Source organism: Charadrius vociferus, unplaced genomic scaffold, assembly GCF_000708025.1.
Source record: "Charadrius vociferus isolate BGI_N301 unplaced genomic scaffold, ASM70802v2 scaffold179, whole genome shotgun sequence".
Classification (NCBI taxonomy): domain Eukaryota; kingdom Metazoa; phylum Chordata; class Aves; order Charadriiformes; family Charadriidae; genus Charadrius; species Charadrius vociferus.
The window spans coordinates 2,955,010-2,977,305 of record NW_009650072.1 but is presented as its reverse complement, the minus strand read 5'-3'; the positions used below and the strand labels follow the sequence as shown (position 1 = coordinate 2,977,305).

The window sequence follows — 22,296 nt, the reverse complement described above, 5'->3', positions numbered from 1 at the left end:
TAACCTCTCTTTCAATATTTGCTGACACACCACCTTCCACTACATAAGGGTTTTTTGAAAAATACAAAGGCAGGTGTTAAAAAGGAACATCTTTCCCCATCTTTGACCTGATTACCTTCTATTTTAGCCTTAATGACCACCTCACATCCAGGGTCCCTGGCCCATGGGATTAACGAAACCAGGCCACTTCCCAAACATCTTCCAAGTAACAACGCCAGTTGGCATTTTTAAAGCCTAGAGAGGAAAGTTCAGCCACGTGGCTACCATTAAACCTAAATGAGAGCTGGGAAGAGAAATTCTCTAGTCAATATTGAAAATATGTAATCCCAGAGAGCAAGTTAGGAAATTCAAGTCCACTTATAAAAGCATGACACTGTAATTAAAGTATTGCGTGATACTTCTTGCATTCATGAGCCACTGAATCAGTCTAGGTATTCTTTATGTTCAGGCAGCTCAACTATCCTGATACAGTTCCGTGTCTGGCAGGCAATGGGGAGGGCTGGGTAAGTGCAGTGTATCTGTCAGTTGAAGCAGACAAGAACATCTTGTACTTGAGCTGCTTGTTGAGTAGGTTTGAAAGGCAGACAAACCGGCAGACTAATTAGAATTTTTTTAAACAGTGGTATTGAGAAGTAAAATCCTTATCACACACTATCAATTAAACATGTCTGTGCATGATACGAAGTTATCCCCATCAATAGCTACAATAACATTTAAACTTCAACTCAAATACAAGGGAAAGGTTTAAGATTGAAATTAAAAAAATATTCCATTTTAAACTGGGCTTTGAAGAAACCCCAGCATTCCCCTTCCTTATTTTTTAGGCAATCATCACTAAACCCAAAAGATACCTCTGCAGGCTGGAATAACTGAAACAAAGTAGACAGATCGAACCAATTCAATATATCCATCTTTGCTAAGCAACTGACTTAGGTAAAAAAGTAGTTTGCAACGATCTGAAGGGCATTTTGACTAAGGAGGGAAAAGCTGAGCAAAACGAAGCGGCATGTAAATAGGAATAACGGGTTGAAAGAGTATGATCAGGCTAAAAAAGAAGAAAATATTTCACTTTGGAATTCTCCCTTAAAGGAAGAGAAGTTCATCCCTTGTAATCCCCTGAATAACCCTGGAAAGGCCTCCTAGTACAAAATACACCTTTTAGAATTTCTCTCTTCCAAGATTTGTAAGAATGATGTCTCATTTGATATGCCAAAAATCTAGGGTTAAAGCAACACCTATTAACTGATCAGCTCATCTTTAATACTAATGGGAGTTGTGTATGCATGTGAAGAATTAATAGGTTTTTCTAAGCAAGCAGCAAGAATGACTCATGCTAATGGACATACACAAGAACACTGAGAGGACCGTAACGTCACGCTCATGAGCAAGCATGTGCTGTTCAGGGAAAATAAGCTAAGCACCTTCAAAATCCAATGGCTGTGTTAAATCTGCCTGAATATCCATGGGTTTTTAAAGGCAGCCTCCTCGCCTCGCCAGTCTTACAGCATTGCTGACACCACTACTCAAAATAAGCAGATCTGAGGGAACTTTCTACAACTCATCTTTTCAGTTACTCAGAATCTTACTTGGTTTCAGACTGTAAGCCTTCGCATAACTATTGAAACAACATGGCAATAAACACAAGAAATGAATGCAGCAGGCACTACGTATTTCTGGAGAGCTATATTTTGCTCCCCTCCCAGTGAGATACCCACTGCATGTCCCCGAATGAGTCACCTGTGAAGGGGAAATACCTCTAAATTAGCAGATTAGGAACAGCAGATCATACAGACTTGAGAACAATGCCATGGCTATGCTCCTTCCAGATCCAAGCTCTCTATGCACATGCAGCTCTGATGACCCTGAGTGCATGTCCCAGCATGTCCTCCTTCCAGAGTCAAGCAGCTCAGAGCCTCAGCACAATGCTCTGCTTGGACAAAAGAAGTGTTCTCCTGCAAGAGTCTCCTCTTCCTTGTGCACACAAGCCAGTGGTAGTCTGCAAAATGGGGACTACAGATGGGAGAGAGGAAAGCAAAGGCACATAAACACTGGTGCACCCACCCAAACTAGAAATACTGCCAGAGGCATGGTCAGAAGGCAGGTCCTGGCTTTCGTTGCACATCCATACTGGGACACAGGTGTGTAAACTTGCTGCATAATTTATGCTGAATTATACAATCCTCAAGTGTTCATTAACAAGCAGATCCTACCACAAATTATTAGTGAAAACAATCAAATAAAGCAAAATCCTGAATAAACAAGACCTGTTCTAATAAAAGGCAAGCCATGCTTTTGGGCCAAGAAATTATGCATATTATCCCAGGAATAAAAGTTTTTGAGCTATAAATAGTAACAGGTCCACTACTAGTATTACAAAAGACAAACCTAGGAATACTCTTGTTTGCATAAGTTGCAGTTGATCTTATTTGGTAAGACTATAAATGTCCTAATTTGGTTTTAAAAGTAAAATCAATTGTAAATTTATTTAGACCAATTTACCTGCCTGCCTGTTGTACATCACTGGGCCTGTATTGATTGTTTGAGATGGAACTCACTCCAAATTGTATTGATTTAATTCATTAGCAAATTTTTAGCGAAACATATTTTGTGGTTTCAGGACAGAAGTATGTGAAGCTCCATCTAGAGACTGCAGGACTGGAGCAAGGGGTATTGGGAGGGGGCTCGAGTTTCTCCAGTAAGATTTACAACCAGCAATAATATGAATCACCTGTTTCAGACAGAACCATTTTCTAAACAAGAAAAAGTAGGAATGGAAAAAGCCTAGATACAGATACATTGATAGGGGAAAAATCCCCAGTTGGTGAAATAAGAATGAGGTGAATGAATAATTCATAAATAGTACGGTGTATTGGTCATTTTAACATACATTTTGATTTATAGATTTAAGTGCCTAAAATAGTTCAACAATTTATAAAGCATCTTAAAATCAACAGATCATGAGTAGATTTGTCTGGCTTTACAGCAAGGCAGTTGAACTGCATTTGTTACCGTGGTAACTGAAGGTACCGCAGTTACCATGGCTACGGCTCCTTTAAAATACGTTTTGCAATTCCTCACTCCCCAACTTTTGTGATTATTTTGAAAAGAAAAAAAAAATTTCCTAGTACTATGTCAACACTTGCACTGAGACAAAAGGTCTGTAAAATTTGAATTTTCTCAGCCCACAAGGCCATGTTAAGAATAAGCTAATTTTTCTGCTGCAAATCTTTAGCTTAGTGAGAGACTGTTTCATGAAGAGCTTGATCATCATATACTCAGCACAACACTTCACATCTAAAACCAGGTCTACTGCTCACTGGAAGAAACCGTGCAGAAATGAAGATATGAGATACCACGTTGCAATTTCTCTGTGTATCAAGGTTTCCCACAACAGGGCAGTTGCTTGGATTGATTAATGAAACATGGGGAAAAAAGAATCAGAAATCTTGGGTTTCTGAGGCAAAGGAGGTGGCAACAGGGAGTGCATTCACCTCCCCTGACTTCAGACAGTACCCAAGTTAGGCTTACTATACAGTCCAGAAAGGACAGCTTTATGCAGGAAACAATTTACTACACTCAAATCAGTGTCCTCTGAATTACTGAGGTCAGGAGGCATTTGCGTTGCTAAGTTGCAAGTAATGCATTTAGGGAAGTTGCTTACACCTAATGCATCAAGAAGAGAAAAGGGCTTTTCCACCCTTCCAGAAAATTGTGCACCTTGATCTGAAGCACAGGGCATTCAAGGAAGAGGTCACAATGGGAAGCTGCCTCTTTCTCCTCATTGACATTACACTGCAAGTTAAATATAAACATACTTCAAACTAATTGAGAAATATTTTTTTTTTTTTAAATAATCACAAACTTGTATTTCAGTACCTTTTAATTACCCAACTAGCTCTAGGTTTTAAAATCATCTTTAACTTTTCCTGCCTGGGAAGCAGTTTCTTGTGCTCTCCTACAACACTCACTTGCACACAGTTCATGCCCTAAGCAGGCCTGTGGCAGCGCACAATTGCCACAATTCACTCAAGAATTAGAAATGGAGTGGGTGAAAATAACCCCTCTGGGGCGAATGCTATTTTCCATCCTTGCCAGCTAACAGAATATCTTGCTTAAGCACAAGAAACGGCTTTCTCCTCTGTTCTTTGACTTCACCCTCAGCCCCCTCTCTCCCATCTCTTTCTTTTCTGTACCTGATTGCATTCACCCTCCTTACTACCGACAAGTCTATGAATTGCTTTTTTCAACGAAGTCAGCATCACAGACCACTCTTTATTTTTAAAGACCTTATTTCTAAATAGACTTTTGTATGTAACCATTTGCCCAAGCTCCTCTTTAAACAAAGAAGGGCATGCTGCAGAAAGAACATGGGACAGCAGTCTGTCTCACATTCAGGAGAGACAATACAACTCATCCAGACATTCCCAGAGAGAAATGACATTCTTGGAATCAATGCACATCCAATGTCAGTTAGTTTCACCCATTTTCCCTTATTTTTTATGCAGTTTTGTGCCTATTACATGGCAATACTTGCTAGGGAATATTTCCAAAAGTGATTAGTGATTTCTGGTGATTCACAGTTAATGAGTCTCCAAACCAAAATCTCCTTAAGGGCCAAACTTTCATAAGCTGGCAGCCCAATCCTGTTAAAATACCTGGCAAGAAATTTTAGTGTCAAGTACTTCAGAGTCTCATGACAAATTACTGAAGTCACTAGAAAGGGTAGTGGAAAAATTCTCACCATTCTGTAACCTAGAGCGGCCATTTCTAGAGGTACTGATGTAGCAGAATCGTATGAAAAAGAACAAAACCCTGAGAGCCTACACAAATCTACAGCACTGCCTCCCAATCCTTTACACACCCACACACCCCCATCACCACCCCCCCATTCGCTATGCGTCGGGACTCACTGCGCTGCAAGGTTAAAAAGAAGCGCATGGATGAAAGACTGAGCTGGAATTTCATGACCGGACGGCTTTGCACTCTGCAAACACAAGTTCTGGGGGACTGTATCTTGGCCAACATACACAGTATCTTAACAACAGCTCAGCACTCAGAATATGACAGTCCTATCCATCCCTGTGGAAGGCTGGATATTAAGAGACATGTTTTGAACTATATGCCTTAATTACTATAGACCTCAATACTGGTACCTGTGTAGTCAAAGTTAAAACAACATACTTTAGAAATACAGGCTCTAACCTTTGAGCCTCACAATCACCTTGTCTATGGAACAGAAGTAGCATCTACTTGTTTTGCCTTACAAAACAGTTGCAGAGATTGATACCTATGCTAACATGTCAACAGTACTTTCAAGGCATAAAAAGTTCCATATTGTTAAATGCTACGCAATATTTCCGGTTCTTTGTAGCACAGGTAGATGCATAATATTCAAATGAAGCTACGTCAAATGAAGGATATTCCCTTTATGTTGGAGGATAGAATTCAGAAACTAAGTTGGTTCTTCAACCACAGTCCACATCATACCTGATGTGCTCTTGTATAAACTAAAGAAATGTAAATACACCACAGATTATACAGCCAGTACACAGCAAACAATAGAAGACGAGAGGATCCTATTATCCCACAAGATGTTGAGTGTACTGCAGGACGCAAGCTAAACACAGTTGCATAATATTGCTAGCAAACCTCTTAAAATACTGTAAATTCCTTTCATCTTATGTAGAAAAAAATGTTTTCTCTAGGTTCAGGCTATGACTTACCTTGTGTTTCTTTTCTAATCTTGCCGTCTTTCTTTTAACCTTGACTGCACAAGAGATTGGTTTTAGAAGTGTTTGCTTGTTGCTTATGCAATATACCCCACAATAGGTGTTTAAAGGTCTCCTTCTCTCAGAAGTGCTGAGCCTTTTACAGCCCCAACTGAAAGGGGTTAACAGAGAGTGGTACTTAGTTCAGCTCCCCAGCTCCAAAGGAGATGATGGCTTTCTCAGTAGCTACCTGCAAAGGGCTATCGGGGCCCCTTTTGAACTGCTGTGAGCAAGACAACAATGCTGTGCAATAAGCCCTGCAGCACTACCCCTAGAAATCTGCTCTCTGCAGAAACTTCACAGTTGCTAACACTGAACTGGCTTAAGGGGCAGGCTGGTCGCTACCTGTAACTGATAGCCAGGTTAGCATCACAGGTGATGTATGTGGTTCATCAATTTAGCCTTAAAAACACAACAATAAGGTCAACTTTTTTTAGTTGCTCTCCTGCATATAATCACAGTTTTTGCATGTCTGTAGATATGCACTAATGTAGCTAGATTGGGTACAGTGAATATACACAGTAGAAGAAAATATTTTACCGGGGAAAGACAGTATGATATAACCTTGTCCTTTAAATCAGGATAGTGCTGTCAGCAAGGGGAGTGGAAATGTTTACTAACTGCCCTACACTGCATACCATGATAGGTGCTCGTGGGATGGCAGGTACCCTCGTGAGTTTGGTTGCAGCTGTCCTGTCTTTTCCTGAGGTTCATTCACTGGCACGGTAAATTTGGAAACACAGCAGAGAAGGCATCTGTAGGTAGGAGACTATAGCAAGTATGCATCTTGTACCTGGGAATGAGTGAAGCAGAACTCCACAAAGGGAAATTACTAGTAGTAAAAGCTGAGGCAAGAATTTGTGCTGCAGAGGGCTCGTGTCCAGTTTTTGGAATAGAAATTAGCGTGGGTCTTGTGCAGCAACATTGAACAGGAGATCAACCTGCATTCAGATTGTAGGAGCAAAACACCTGTCCATGGCATGGTTACTTCACAGAGCAAAATACCTGGAAGCCCACTCTGCAGTGCTGGGAGCGAGGCAGGTGATCCTCTCGGCTGGCCCCAAGTCTGTCCTCCTGGTAAAGCCTCCTTCTGGAGAATGGTGCATGATGGCTCTCTGCCCTGGAGGAGTAGCCCCGACAAACCTGGAAGAGAGGAAGGGGGTTGTGGCTAGCAGATGGCAACACAGGACAGGAGTCAAGGGCAAGGAAGGGCTTCCTTTCCTTTCTTATGAGAGGAAAAGCCCTGGAAACACAGTGCTGTGGAAAGAGTCACAGGAGGAATTTCAGGGGGCAGAGATGCCATGACACTGAGGCCATTTCTGTGAGATCTCTGGTACCCCAACCAGCCTCTATCTTCCTCTGGGTGGCAGGTCCCTCCCTTTCAGGGGGTTCTTCTAAATCCAAGGCCACCCCTAATAATGGTAACTACCCTGGCAGGGCTGTGCAGAAGAGGGGAGAACTGGCCCCTCTGTCAGTTCTGCATGCATAGCCAGGCATCCCCACAGTCCCTGAGACAGGTATTAGATACCTAATATATAAACATGTATTTATGTCTAACATATTTCTATGTGTAATTTAGCATGTTATAGTTTTTCTATATATTGCATAACAGTATGATGTTTACCACATAGACCATATATTATTGTATTTACATTAAAAATATTACGTAGGGCATTGTATGTAATATACATACCTTATAGTATTGTAATAGAGTACAATATAACTAATACACACGCAAATATATATGTGCCTATTTATAATGTTATATATATACTAATCTTATTGTACACATATGTATATACAAAAGATTGATGCTCTTTATTCCACCATTGGTGACACACATTTTCTTATATACTTAGGATTTTATTATTGAGTGGAAATTTGCAACCACTCTGCCACAGCAAGGGAATTTTGAAACTCTTCAGCTGCTTGTGGGACTAGTACTGGGGAAGAATTCTGTATTTTGGGGCATTACCATAAATATATGGATTACCATTCCTAGGGTAAGAGATCCTGTGTTGTGAGCAACACAATAACTTACTGAGAACTTGCTCTTGAAAAAAACAGTCAGAACTCACTGAGTCCAGTACCCTCAACCTCGCTGGCCTGAGCCAAGACAGACTATATGACAAAAGCTGTTTTGGAATTTGCCTCCAAAAAGTTACCAACACAGTTTCATAAGTTATTTTGTCACTAATTTGGATATTTAAAATGGCTCATAGCCAGACAAAGCCTAGTATTGGCAAAGATTGTTGTCAATGGAGACTTTGTATGAATGAGGATGCTCCCATCCTGTGTATTATCCTTGCACAAATTAAACTGTGTAATAGAGTCTGCCTCGCTGGGGAATGAAAACATTCTTTGCTTTCCAAAACATTTTCTGATTTGCTTTAATAGTTGTTGGAGTTTCTTGATGTTTTTTAACAACTGACTAAAGTGATGGGGCCAGATAATTTAGATATTTGATATTTAGGTATTCTAAAACAAAGGCACAAAAGGACTCAATATTTTGTAACATATTTAGGCTATGTAGAAGCTTAACAGGGCTTTTCTGCTACACACTGTACAATGGTAAGGAGAGAACTGTGGCCATAGTGCTTTAAAAGCACAAAATGGTAGCTATGTCTCTTAGCTAAGTTAACATTATGGGAGGAAAAGTGTCTGCAACACACTGGTAGCCATAATCCAGAAAACAAAAAAGTTAATGAAAAAAAAAATCACTGAAAAATGTGAAATTGGCTAAAATGAATCAGTCATTGAAATGCCTGGAGTTTAACACTAATTTTCAGCCACCTTGTAAAGAAGCCTGGCTTTTCAGGGACTACATCATCTGTGACATCCATCCACATAAACTGCAGTGAAAACAGGAAACCCTGAGCACAATATGTACTGGCACCAAAGGGATCCCAGGGCTTCCAGTTTTTCAGACTGATGAGTTATTTTGAGTGCTTCAGTTCTAAGGTGCTCAGCTCAACTATCAAAGGGTAAACACTCAGCTGTTCCCAGAATTTAAAGCTCTTTGGAACATCTCTCGCGGAGTGGTCAGAAACTGAGGTTTCAAAATCCACGGTCAAATATGAAAAAGGTTGGTCTGTGTCTCCAAGGAGGAATTCTATCACAATTACTTTTGCTACAGTATTCCTTTGGGAGATAAACTGGATTGAGGACCCCACTGTCACAGGCACTGCAGACCCAAAAGGCTCACCTCTGGGGGCTAATGCCTTCTGGATCTTCCCATAGCCCTGCGTAGGAGCTGTGAGCATCCTATTGACTGACACACCCCTACCAGCTATTGGTGAGTGGCCATGGAAGATGTGCAGGTAGGTTTCATACCCTGTCCAAGAGTGGTTATGTAGCCAGCCTACCCACATTTTAAACTACTAAAGATTTGACAGATGCTTATTTTAATTTGTCTCGAAGCAGAAGCGTTATTGTCTGAATACAAATATGACCTGGAAACATTCCAAATGTCTTGGCTTAAAAACCACAGAGAGAAAAGTCAGCCTTGTATGTCAGGTTAGGGAGTTCTGTATTCAGGACAAAGCCTCGCTATGTTATTCAGGTATGAGGTTCAACAAGGCCAAGTGCCGGGTCCTGCACTTGGGTCACAACAACCCCATGCAGTGCTACAGGCTTGGGGCAAGGTGGCTTAAAAGCTGCCCGGCAGAAAAGGACCTGGGGGTGTTGGTGGACAGCCGGCTGAATATGAGCCAGCAGTGTGCCCAGGTGGCCAAGAAGGCCAATGGCATCCTGGCCTGTATCAGGAATAGCGTGGTGAGCAGGACTAGGGAAGAGATCTTCCCCCTGTACTCAGCACTGGTGGGGCCCCACCTCGAGTACTGTGTTCAGTTCTGGGCCCCTCACTACAAGAAGGACATTAAGGTGTCGGAGCCTGTCCAGAGAAGGGCTACAAAGCTGGTGAGGGGTCTGGATCACATGCCTTATGAGGAACGACTGAGGGAACTGGGGTTGTTTAGCCTGGAGAAGAGGAGGCTGAGGGGAGACCTTATCACCCTCTACAGCTACCTGAAAGGAGGTTGTAGAGAGGTGGGGGCTGACCTCCTCTCCCTGGTGACAAGTGATAGGACTAGAGGAAATGGGTTCAAGTTATGTCAGGGGAGGTTTAGATGGGATATTAGGAAAATTTTTTTCACTGAAAGGGTTATTAAACATTGGAATAGGCTGCCCAGGGAGGTGGTAGATCCGCCATCCCTGAAGGTGATTAAAAAAAGGGTAGATGTGGTACTTGGGGACATGGTTTAGAAGTGGTTTTGTCAGGGTAGGTTAATGGTTGGACTTGATGATCTTAAAGGTCCCTTCCAACCTCAGCAATTCTATGATTCTATTTCCTTGTGGTGTTTGCACTCAATACTTCCTCACATCAGAGTGTTTCCTCTTGCAAAAAAATAAGCAAGCAGGGTATGCTCTTTCTAATGAAGCTGGAGACCACCAAGCACCCTCTGCTTGCTTCATACTTGTAACAAGTGTCATTCCTCAGGTGCTGGTGCGCAGCTGAGGTTAGGGAATCAAACCCCACTAAGGGTGGGCCCTGAAAGGCTACAGAAATATGTCTCCTGCTCTATGAAAGGCTTGTAGCACCACTCTAAAAGTAGGTTTGAGAGAGGCTGAACTCCTTATAAGCACGAGCATGTGAATTAAGCCACCTCTGGGCAAGTCACAGTGCAGAAGCTATAACAAAAAGGGAAAAAAATAGTCTGTCTCCCCCACAAAGAGTCCCAGGTCTCATGTAGCCTACAGCTAAATTCAAGTCAAAGGAATATGTAAATTAGCAACTTTAAGAGAATGTGTGTTTGTGTGCACGCATGTATGCATGCAAGAGAGTAAAACCTGTCAACCAATTATCTTTGTAGTTTCACATTTTCAAAATCAAAATGTGTTGCTTGGTCAGAGATACATACCTACCTTCACCTGGCTGCAATTGATCCCAACCATGAGCACATGTGTGATTTTTTTATTCAGTTTGGAAGCAGAAAAATAAGAATTACTTCTAAACCATAGGAAGCCTCAGGACTAAGCAGGTTTTGCACGTATTTGGGTTTTCCCAGTTGGATTCTGCCTAGCTCTAGTCAGGAATTCCCCTTTGTCAAGGAATTGCATAAGAAATGCCTTTTTTCTTCCCACAAGGAAGGACTGGCAGCAAGTTAGAGAGGGAGGAAGTGTGATTTTCTCAGGAGATAAAATAGCATCCAGAACAAAGGTGGTGAGGTGAGATCCTGAAAATCCTAATGCATGACACTACCACCAGTCATTGCTATAAAACTCTCCTTTTCAGTTTAGAACAGAAAGTGTGCAGAGTCCAAAAAAAAGTTACCTACTGCCTAACTGAAAAAGAATGAAAAAACTAGCAATAAGGGGCAATTAAAGTTCCCCCGTTTCATTTGTCATGAGTTAGTTTATGTTCCAGTGTATGAGATGTTACATGACTTTCTCAGTATGTTTAATTCTAGAGCATTTGACAGAACTGACAGCATAAAATTGTGTGGCACCATCTGAAAATGAGATTAATAATTATGTTGAATTTATGCAGCAAAAGCATGAGCATATGAAAACAGGAGTCTAGGACTCATGGAACGTTTGAATGTTTAGTGACTATTAGCTTACAAAAGAAGGAAAACGTCTGCAAATTTCTAAATGCTTAGCTGTCTATAATGGATAGGACAAAAGCAAACAAGCTTAAAATGCAGCAAAGATGATTTAGGTTAGGCCCTAGGAAGAAAAAAATACAGATAAAATATGGTGAAGCCCTGGGATAAGAAGTAAAGTTACTGAACAAAATTGGTCCTGTTTTACCTCAAACCGGGACAATTTCCTGCAGAATTTCTACAATGTTCACCACTGGAGGTCCTTAATAACAGTCAATATAGCTACCTATCAGGAATGATCAAAGACTGTGCTTTGGGACAGGGGAATGACATTTGGAGGTCCCTACTCAATGTATATTTCCACAGCCCCTTGAAGAGATGGAAGACTTTCTTTCAACACTTACAGCTCCTTCTGCAGTGTCCCATATACCTAGCTGCACAAGTCTTGGGGCCCTTTTGGATCAGGATTCTATATATGTTAAGATGAGAATTTCCCATTGAGCTGTTGCTGAGCAATATGAAACTTACTCCCACCATGCTGTCTCCATATAGTTCTCACTACCAGTCAGACTAGGGAGCTAGCAAGGAAGCTTGCAAAAAAAATTTGCATCTTCTGTGACAATGTGCAGTGTTCCTATTAAATCACAAGATTTAATCTATCCTAGATGAAACTGGAAAACTTGCCTGTGACCTACAAAGAACCATTCCAACCTTTGCCTGGTGACCAGCTGGCTGTGGTCGTACAGAAATGCTGTACATACCGCACTTTCAGTTCTGATGCAGTCTTGCTTATCCCAGTAACTACCTTGTCAAAGCACATGGCTGCCTGCTAGGACTAACATTTGAGAGATCTGCTTCTAATTTATTTATTGCAATGTCAACACCGAATAACTTAAGCATATTTTCCACAGATGACTGCACATTTTTTTTAACACGCTGTTTCATGTCTGCGTGCCACTAAGCATGCCAAGATATTTTGCAAGCTGTCATATAATTTTTTGGCATTACATAACCATTTCATCCATGAGTGGCTAGTGGACTTTTCATCTGACTCTGGAGCAAGCTCTGCCTATCTGCAAGCCTACTTCTTTGGTCTCTCTCAGCAAAGAAACATGTATTTGAATAATGTTGTGAGTGAACCAGTATGTTTGCTGATGTGAGCTTCTGTATCGATTGTCTTATCTCACTGAAAGAAGACAGACAAACTGCCAAGATGGTCATCTCTCCCTTCACAGAGGAGAACTTAGTGGTAACATCAGATTGTGCCCTCATATACTTATTTCACACCTACAAAAGTAGAACTGGATATTCCCCTTGCAAATAATTTCAGTTTCATAAACATTGCTCAAAGGATCTCGAAACATCTTACACTAGGATTCTTAATGAAATGTTGAAGAGGATGCTTTTTGACAGTGTCCTTGCTTTAGCTCACTTTCACAGAATTAGCTGGTTGCTAGTATCATGTGCCTACGTTTAGTCATTTGATTAGCCATAAAGATTCAGTATTTCTTTCAAAAATTCAGCAGAATTACTTGCACATTCAAAATGAGTCATTTTTTTGAGTCAGAGTCCATATCTCTAAGAAAGCCTGGAAAATTGGTCTTGACAGATAATGAAGTGGTTATAAAGCTAAGTATTTTAAAGTAGCTTTCATTTAACCCAAATTTTGGTTGAGCTGCAGCAAAAAGATTTGTCTCTATTGTTAAATGCTTTGGTGATACATGGACTAAGTTTTAAATGAAGAGTGGTTAAGGTACAGTTTTCAGATTAAAATAAAAATTAGGCAAAGCTTTGTGATTCAAGTCACAGATAGGCAAATAGTGGCAGCTTCATGCAGGTGTAATAGTTTTCAGAGAAAAACCTCAAACAGATGAACTACTGTAAAAGAAAGCTGGTAAAGTATTTGAAGAGGTACCTTGTGACTGGAAATCATGGTGTTTTATGCAGGTCTAGCAAAAAGCACAGGACTCTGGTTATATTTGAATTACTGATGCTTTGTAGAACACTAGCTCATGGGTTGCCAGCACTGATCTGAAGCTCTTCTGAGCCTAGGTGGTTCCTGCAAGGTATATAGCATTTACCAATCACAGACCTACTGAAAAATTACTAGACCTGGGATTTTTTTAATTATTCTTGTCGCCCACTTCCCCCACCCCTCGCCCCTGAAAAAAACCCAAACAAACAAAAAACCCCAGTCCCAACATATTGGATCTCACTAGAGTCATGACATACTCTTCTGGAAGATCCACAGCACTAATACCTCCATCATTTCTCCTTTGGTGACAAAGATGTATGGTGAGAGTGTTCTCATCTCCCTTTTCATTCTTGGCAAGCCATGGGTTCGCCTATGGGAGAAGCAGCAAACTTCATGCTGCTCAGAGGCCCTGCTCGTACAGACTAAGACGACAACCGCATATCTCCTGTGTTTTGTTGATTCAACAGCAGCAGGAGGGTTATGGTGTAGTGATTTAAATATTTTTGTCATTAAAACCAAAACTCACCACAATAGATCAGTAGAGAGGTGTCCACTTCTATAGAAAATTCCCTGATGGTTCAACAGATGTAGTTCAAACCAAATGCCGTCTTCCTCTGCCTTTCACCCAGAGGTTCAGGGAAGGGTGAAATTTTCTGGACTTCCCTGCAAAAGGATAGGGATTAAGAATCACTTTTTAAATACCTCTATTAGCAGTTGCAAAGGGACTCTTCTTTGAGTGTGATCTGTTTCTTTTCTCCCCTCTAGCTTGAGTCAGGATTGTTAAATGATTCTAAACAGTATCAAAGGAGAAGAGCACTCGTCTGTGGCGTGCAGCATCTACTAACTCACTCTGAACGTGTGATCTGGAATGAATTATGAATGGTGTGTTGCATAGACTGCTATTTCCTAGAAAACAAACTCTGAAGTTACTGAAAATTGACTCGCAAACCGTGCTGCTTCCAGTGCTACCATGAACTTTTCTTGTTGTCTATGGTTGAAGAGTGGTGTCTCTCTTATCAAAAACTCAGCTGAGGTCTCCCTTCCCAGGTCCCCACTCCAGACATACATTGGGCTGGACACTGGGCAGACATAAATTGGCAGACAGTCCTAAGCTCCAAAGAGTTCACCACCTCAATTAAAAAAAAAAGAAAAAAGTAGACAAAGGATGGTGCAAAAGATGTAGGCACACATGGTTGAAGACTAAGAATGCATCAGTGGTTGGGGTTGGAAAAGAGCCTCAGTCATCTGATTTCTGTCCTGGTGCTTTCATCACCAGCCTTCACTACCCATCTGCATTGAAGTCTGGCAATTCCAGATGCTGTATCAATGAATTCTAGTGGGTTACTTGGCTTATTTGTTTAAAAAAAACCCTACAATGTAAAAAAGGTTTTTTATCTCCAAGATCAGAATTGTATCAGAAATACAAGGTAAAGTGCTGTTTTAAAATCTGATTCCCAGAAGTAAACAGCCACACCTGTATATTTAATATTGTCTGGTCCAATCCTCAGACCTTATTCTGAGTAAGCCTAGCCTCCTATCCTCATGTATTAGGAGGCTTATTTGTGTTTTTAAGGATGTTGGACTTTTGTTTTATTTCCATGCTGAGTGGAAAGATACTGGCTCGTTACTGATGAGAGGCTAGGTCTGATACCATTACCATGCTGCTTTTACACCTATGCAAAGCTGATGTGAAACACTACTATTCTGAATTAACTGGCACTTCATATTCACACTGCACTGGCAAAAATGGCTAGGTTAGACATAGGGCAGTGGAGAAGCAGGCCTTTGAGACAGACAGATAGATAGATAGATAGATACATTCAATCCGAGGCAATATAAATTGGATTATGAAATTCTCCACTTATGGGTATGATGTCTTTTAGACTCTTTCAAAATAACCTTATTAAAATATATCTGCTACTAACAGAAATAATGCAGGAGTGTAATTTCTTCTCTCTCCAAAATGAAAACATTTTAATGTAACTGATATTTTTATCAAAATACCTCTTTTAAAATCTCTTCTCTGCTTTCTCTTATGGCTTCTTTAGTTTTGGACAAGCTGAGGTTTTTCGTTGTTGGTATTAGAGCTAGAAAAAAGCAGTGGCAGCAGCAGCATCTCTAGTGAAATAGGAATCATTCACATGTGTCAAAGCAGATAAGAGAGTTTTGATCACTTCAACACTTTACCTAGGTATTTTCTTTAATTATAGAAAATTTTAGCTGCCATTATGTAACAGCACATGACATCACTTCATAAAATCCCCACTCCTTTCCCCCAGCCCATTCAGATCCTAGGAAGAAGAGAAATTCTGTTGTAAATTTTAAGTAGAAAGAAGATTAAGAACGACTAAATAACACTAGAGCAATCCATTGGTTTGATTATTGTTCAGGCCATTATTAGTGAAATAAAAAGAGACAGCCTTATTTTCAAAGATGTTAGAACACACACGAGTCCCATAGTCTTCACTAGATTTTGCCAGCATTGCTCATCTCTGGACTTGACAAGCTATTGTGTCAGGCATGATGGCTGATCTCAGTTGTCCTCTGACAGTGGGCCAGACAGAGCTCTTTTTGACCCCTTTGACATAAACGAATGCTGGTCTCCTTAGAAAAACATACTTGCTGAATTTGGTGCTATTGGATTTTGCTTACAGCTTGCTAGATCTTTTATCAGATAATTAACAAAGAAAAATACTCAGAAGAACAAAGGGATGGGGGCAATATAAATTGGGGATCACAAACATAAATCTATGTCAATGATATATTTCACATTCATTTGTGGCAAGCTGCTAAACTGCTGCGTCCCAAGCAGCTGCACGTGATAAATCTCAGAGATAGGTGCCGGTGAACGAATTGTCAGACCTGATTCTCAGGCATTTCTGCACTTCTTTGGATCAGTCAAGGGACTGGGGAACTGTAATGGCACCTTTATTAAAAGCCTGCTCTCTGTTGTCTTCTCCTTTCAGTCTGTGCAGACCTTCTTCTAAAACGAAAAAGAACAAGGCCCTTTCAATATTGAAGCACGGAATGACTAAAGAGCATTTTTACTTCCTAAATATTAAATAGGTGTTAGGATTAGACAGGAAATCAACAGAGGAAAAAAAAAAAATAAATTGAAGAAGAAATACTGGGATTCTTCCTGTCAATACCATTGCTCAGACGTGGTTTTATGAAATCCTGAAAACAGACCCATGCTTCCAAAGCTGCAAAGCATTCAAGAACAAGCCCATCCCTGGGAAAGGGGCCTGGATGTTGTTAAATACAGGCAGAAGGAAGCAAACACTTCATGTTCACTTAGCAGGTGCTTCCTGCTCTGCTAAACTGTGGACTAAAAGTTCTCCATTCCCCTCTGAAACCAAGGTGTGCACACACAACAACTAACAGCAAGAGAAACCATGGGTGTGATGTTCTCTACTGATAACACTGCTAGCGTGTACCACTGCAGAGAACTTAAATGTCCTGTCAGAATTGGTTATTTCTTCCCTTTAATACAGCAAAACATCACTTTTCAAGATAACTTGCTGCGCAAGGTCAACCTGAAGGTTCTCCTAAGCAGGAGAAACTCACTCAGGAGAGATGCTCATATACACCAAGAGGATAACTGCATTTTGAGTCAGCATAAAGAAAGGGGCCTTCTTCACAGACCCCTTAAAATGCAAAATGGTTTTATTCCCCTCTCTGCTTCTTATCTGTGAGAGCTACCTGACTTAACGCCGTGTCAGCACTTCCTTCTGCAGCTTGAATTCTCAGGTAAAATTACTTATGGTAAAAATCTACTCCAGGCCAAAATGGAGCAGAGGTGCTGAGGCTGCTAGGAACATTTTCCTGAGTTCTTGGTACAAGATGCTTTTTGCTTCTTGTTTTATTCATACTCAGAAACTTGGGGTATTAACGCCTACTTAATTAAGCTCAGCGTTAACAATAGCATACACAAACTGACTTTGACCGCTTAAAAGACCCTTAAACTTATTTTTCAGGGAGACTGTCGATATACCAAAGTTAGTAACATTAAAATGAAAGCATATAGAACCTGTACGCATTTATCTAGGATCACAAACCACATTATAAACACTTGCAGGTATTGTTTTTAACCCATTTTACAGATGGAGAAACTGCACAGACAAATGTCCCTGTTAACAGGAGAATCAGATAAAAAGATGCCTGCAGCCCTGATTCTCAACTTTCCTAACCTCCAGATTGTTTATCTTCCAGACAACTATTTATATTAGACATTGATTTTAGCACATATCAGCACATATATTAGATCATCACATAACAATGCTAGGATAGACTGAAGCATTTAGGGGAAGGTACTGGCGTTTTTTAAATCTTTGACAATGGCCACGTTCTGATCCTTTGGCAACAAAGTTGGATTTGAAGAGCAGAAGAGCCTGTTTGCTTCTGTATCCTTTCAATTTTATTTGCTCTTATTGGCCAAACGCTGGCACAGGCTGCCCAGAGAGGTCTTGGAGGTATTCACACCTGGACTGGACAAGGCCCTGAGCAACCTAGTCCAACTTTGAAGATGTACCAAACATCCTCCAGAGGGCCTTTCCAACCTAAACAATTCTGTGATTTTATTCTCTGCCAGTTTCTCTGTATTCTATTAAATAGTTCACCTCCAAGTGTGGCAAATCCTTGTTTTGACTTTGTTTGCTAATAGGGAAGGTCAAGCGTAATTCTGCACTAGGTCTACCCAGGAAAGAAACAGGAGGAACTTCTTGATTGCAGGACAGCTTTGGTAGCTTGAAGCATAGGGTATTTTTAACTGGTCTATTCCTGTGGCAGCAATTTCTTTGAGATTATTGCAATGCATTTACTGGCAACAGAAAATTAGAAGAAACTAGTTCTTTTTAACCTCTATTTTGGCTACACTGCTGAAAAAGGGATAATATTAATAACAGGACACTATAAGAATATTTGAGTACTATTTTAATTACTACAGTTGCTCATGAAGACAGTGAAATAATATCTTATGTAACATCTCTTGTCAAGGTGACACAGGAGACAAACAGGAAGATAAGAGATGTAGGGAGTGAAATGGAAAGAGGTATTACCACTACTGTATCACTCCAACACACAAAAAGTATTCTTAGGTATGTGCAAACTACTTAACTGATTAAAGGAGGATTGAGCAGAGGAACTGTGATTACTAGGGTTGTGAATTTTGGCCTGGCCGTCCCCCTCAATTGTCCTGGAATACAACCAAGAGATCTCCTAAGAAAAGCAGAAACTGAAGCAGAAGAGGCAAATACTCCTAAGACAAACACTCATTGACTTTGGGAGCTGCTACCACCTTCACTGTAGCTTGATTAACCAAATTGTAATCAAACAGCCTTAAAAAAGATTCACCTAGTTCTGGTACAAGCCTTATGTTGTAATGACAATCTTTTCAAGAAAACCTTGTCTGGTAAAATTCAATAGATCTGCCTCCATCTGGATCAGCTGACAGGCATGCCTGAAACCTCTTTCTTCCCCTCCCTCTCCCCCATCCCTGAAAGACCTGGAGAAGGGAACTGAGAACAGACAAGATGTTTACTCTAGGAGAGCTTGGTTTGATGTACGACTGTTCCTCAACCTGTCTCTGGGATTTGGTAAGAAAATCTGATGATGCCAAGGAGGACTCTGCTCATTGCTGTAGACCCCACCTGAGACTGCCACTAGTATTTACTAGCACCTTAGTGAGATCTGAAATACCACAGCTGTCACTAAGCTGGGAGCAGGAGGCGACCCCATACCACTGACACAATGCTGTAAAAAGATTCTTGCATGACAATTGTCCTAGAAGGTGCACTCTGTCTTTAAGACCAGAAAGTAATACAAGATCAAGCTCAGAAAGACAGAATTTCAATATGTCCTTAACTTTAAATCCCACAGAAAGCTCTGAGATTTAAATGCTTGCTTAAATTCACACGCACACTAAAATGCTATCTATATAGGAATGGATGTTAGCATGTACTTATACACTGCTCTCCCTCCTATTTTGAATGTTAGGCTGTCTGCAGGTGAGACTTGACATCTTGAGGCCACAGGAAGAAGGCCTGGCATTATTTTTAGTTTTAATACAGCTCTTGTCTCTCCCTGGTCCTTCAGAATCAAAGCCCCTGTATATTTACCTCCTGTTTAACATTTCTCTCGTATCTTTCTTTCCACAGTATGTGGCATTTGCCTCCCTCTTCTTCATTCTGGTCTCCATCACCACCTTCTGCCTCGAGACCCATGAGAGATTTAACCCCATTGTGAACAAGACAGAAACTGAATTCATCGGGAATGACACCCAGGTGCGGCACTACAGGGAAGCAGAGACTGAAGCCTTTCTCACCTACATCGAAGGTGTCTGTGTGGTCTGGTTTACATTTGAGTTCTTGATGAGAGTCACTTTCTGCCCAAACAAGGTGGAATTTATCAAAAACTCTTTGAACATCATTGACTTTGTGGCCATACTGCCTTTCTATCTAGAGGTTGGACTCAGTGGCCTGTCTTCCAAAGCTGCTAAGGATGTCCTGGGCTTCCTCCGCGTAGTCCGTTTCGTGCGAATCCTGCGAATTTTCAAGCTGACCCGCCACTTCGTTGGGTTGCGGGTCTTGGGACACACCCTCCGCGCCAGCACAAACGAATTCTTGCTGCTCATCATATTTTTGGCATTGGGCGTCTTAATCTTTGCCACGATGATCTATTATGCCGAGAGAATAGGTGCTAAACCAAATGACCCTAGTGCCAGTAAACACACACACTTTAAAAATATCCCCATCGGCTTTTGGTGGGCTGTTGTCACCATGACGACCCTGGGCTACGGAGACATGTATCCTCAGACTTGGTCAGGCATGCTGGTGGGGGCCCTCTGTGCTCTCGCTGGTGTGCTGACCATTGCCATGCCTGTCCCTGTCATTGTGAACAATTTCGGAATGTATTACTCCTTAGCTATGGCTAAGCAGAAGCTACCAAAGAAAAAAAAGAAGCATATCCCGAGGCCACCCCAGCTGGGATCCCCCAATTATTGTAAATCTGTCGTAAACTCTCCACACCACAGTACTCAGAGCGACACTTGCCCACTGGCCCAAGAAGAAATTTTAGAAATTAACAGAGCAGGTAGGAAACCTCTTAGAGGAATGTCCATCTGACCGTTAACCTCCATCCCGCGTAGTGATTTAAGATTCAGCCAGACTGCTTTCTTAGAGCAATGGGTAGCACATTTATCCATTCTAGTCCCACCATCACACAGTGAATAATATGTGTGAAGTCTAGGTTGCAGGGACAAATGGTACAGTGAAGGCTGATCAGCAAAACTAAGGATGAGAGCACGCTCTAGGAGCCCAAACTTTGGTCCTGGTTAAGGGCATACAAGTCTCAAGATATTTTGAAGAGCTGTTACATCTAGTGGAAGAATTTTGAGAGTTCTACAGCTATGTTGCTGGACTGCGTAATGCATCTCAGAGGCTCCTGAGAGCTGAATGCTTCATAGAGCAGAGTAGGAGCCAAGTACTCAGCAATTACAGAGTTTTCTGACAAAACAGGGCTGGAATTCAAAACAGCCAGATGCTTTCTCATTTGTTCCCATTTGGGACCTTTCAGCTGTTTTAAATGGCAGATATTGTACATCTCATTACAGAAACTAGGTGCCTAGTAAGTTGAAGGGACAACTATACCATCATGCATATTCATGAGACAATCCCGTCTCTTTCTGATGATTAACTGCAAAGTAGAACAACAGCTCAAATTCTTGACACTAATGCAAAATGACTCACTCTGAGACAAGACTAGATGTAAGGATGTTTATTCCATGGCATGCAAATCAATCTATTCTATAATATTCCACTAGAATCTAGCATTTAGAACTACGAAGAGTTTTGAACCACATTTTTTAAAACATGCTCCTTTGGCAAATATGGGTTGGTGAGTTACAGCTCTTTCAACCTTCTAGCGGCAAAGGCCAACTGGAAAAGGTCTGACTGGTCATTACTGGCCAGTTTGGCCTAAACAGTGATCACCTCACAATATGGTATTCTTATTTTTAACTATACTGATTCATGTTAGCAATGAAACCAGAGCAAAATTAATCATACTAATCATACTAGGAGGGGGGAGGGAAATGGAAAAAATACTAGTCACCATGGAATATATTATAATATCCCATGGCTAGTGGTTAATTATGGGAATATCTCAGTTTTATGAGAATCCTCCTATAGCATATAAAGTTACGGGGCTCCAATTTGATTATTTAAACCCCATAATCTACCTCTACCCATGGAATATCACTATTTATTCTATGGAGTAATTTCAAAGTAGATAACCATGTTGAAAACAAAGCCAACTTCATTTTTGGCAGATGTTCCAGCCAAGTTGCATAGTAGACATTCTTCAGCCTATTCAGAATATCCCCGTGTTGTATTAGATAGAACAGATTGCCAGTCAAGTGATTTTAACTTACATCTAGTCAAAAAGAGATGTTTTGAAAGAGCTAGCATATACCTATGATGGTCTTGTGTTATCATTTTTTTACTTTGAAGAAAATTCTGATTTGTTACTCATTGTGAGTGAGGTATTCTTTCATCATCTCATAGCCATGCATGTTGACGTCATTGTGAGAGGCACAAAGAAAGTGAGACTTTCCTTTGTGTGTGACTTCACCAATGCCAATGCTAATTTTGGAGGGGAAGAGCTGGTGGGAACCTTTCTCTTCTTATTTCTTTTCCCTTTTGTGCAACTATGTATAATCCATTCAGAAGGTAAATAGCTTTCATTTTTTTTTGTTAAAGGCTATTCCATTGCAACAGGCCAATCACAATTCACGTGACTGATAGACTGTCTCTTTCCTAATGTATCTTTGGCGCGTAAGTGTATGGTTTTATCATCCATTCCCCTCAGGTTGCAAATGCTTATCACAACTCATGTCCAAGCAGCAAACTTCCTCATAAGTAGATGTCTTTGTGGCATCATGTATCAAGAGGGA

At 40.9% G+C, this 22,296-nt stretch overlaps 1 protein-coding gene across 4 annotated transcripts in view; it reads left to right on the top strand.

The window, feature by feature from the left end:
- KCNC1 (potassium voltage-gated channel, Shaw-related subfamily, member 1) overlaps positions 1–22,296 on the top strand; it is a 112,693-nt gene that overhangs the window by 74,210 nt on the left and 16,187 nt on the right. For 3 of the 4 annotated variants that reach the window (XM_009892013.1, XM_009892015.1, XM_009892014.1), the window contains exon 2: positions 19,502–20,435. In XM_009892013.1, the coding sequence (XP_009890315.1) occupies positions 19,502–20,435 (934 nt within the window). The remainder of the gene's footprint in view (positions 1–19,501; positions 20,436–22,296) is intronic. The other variant, XM_009892012.1, reaches the window with a different exon arrangement.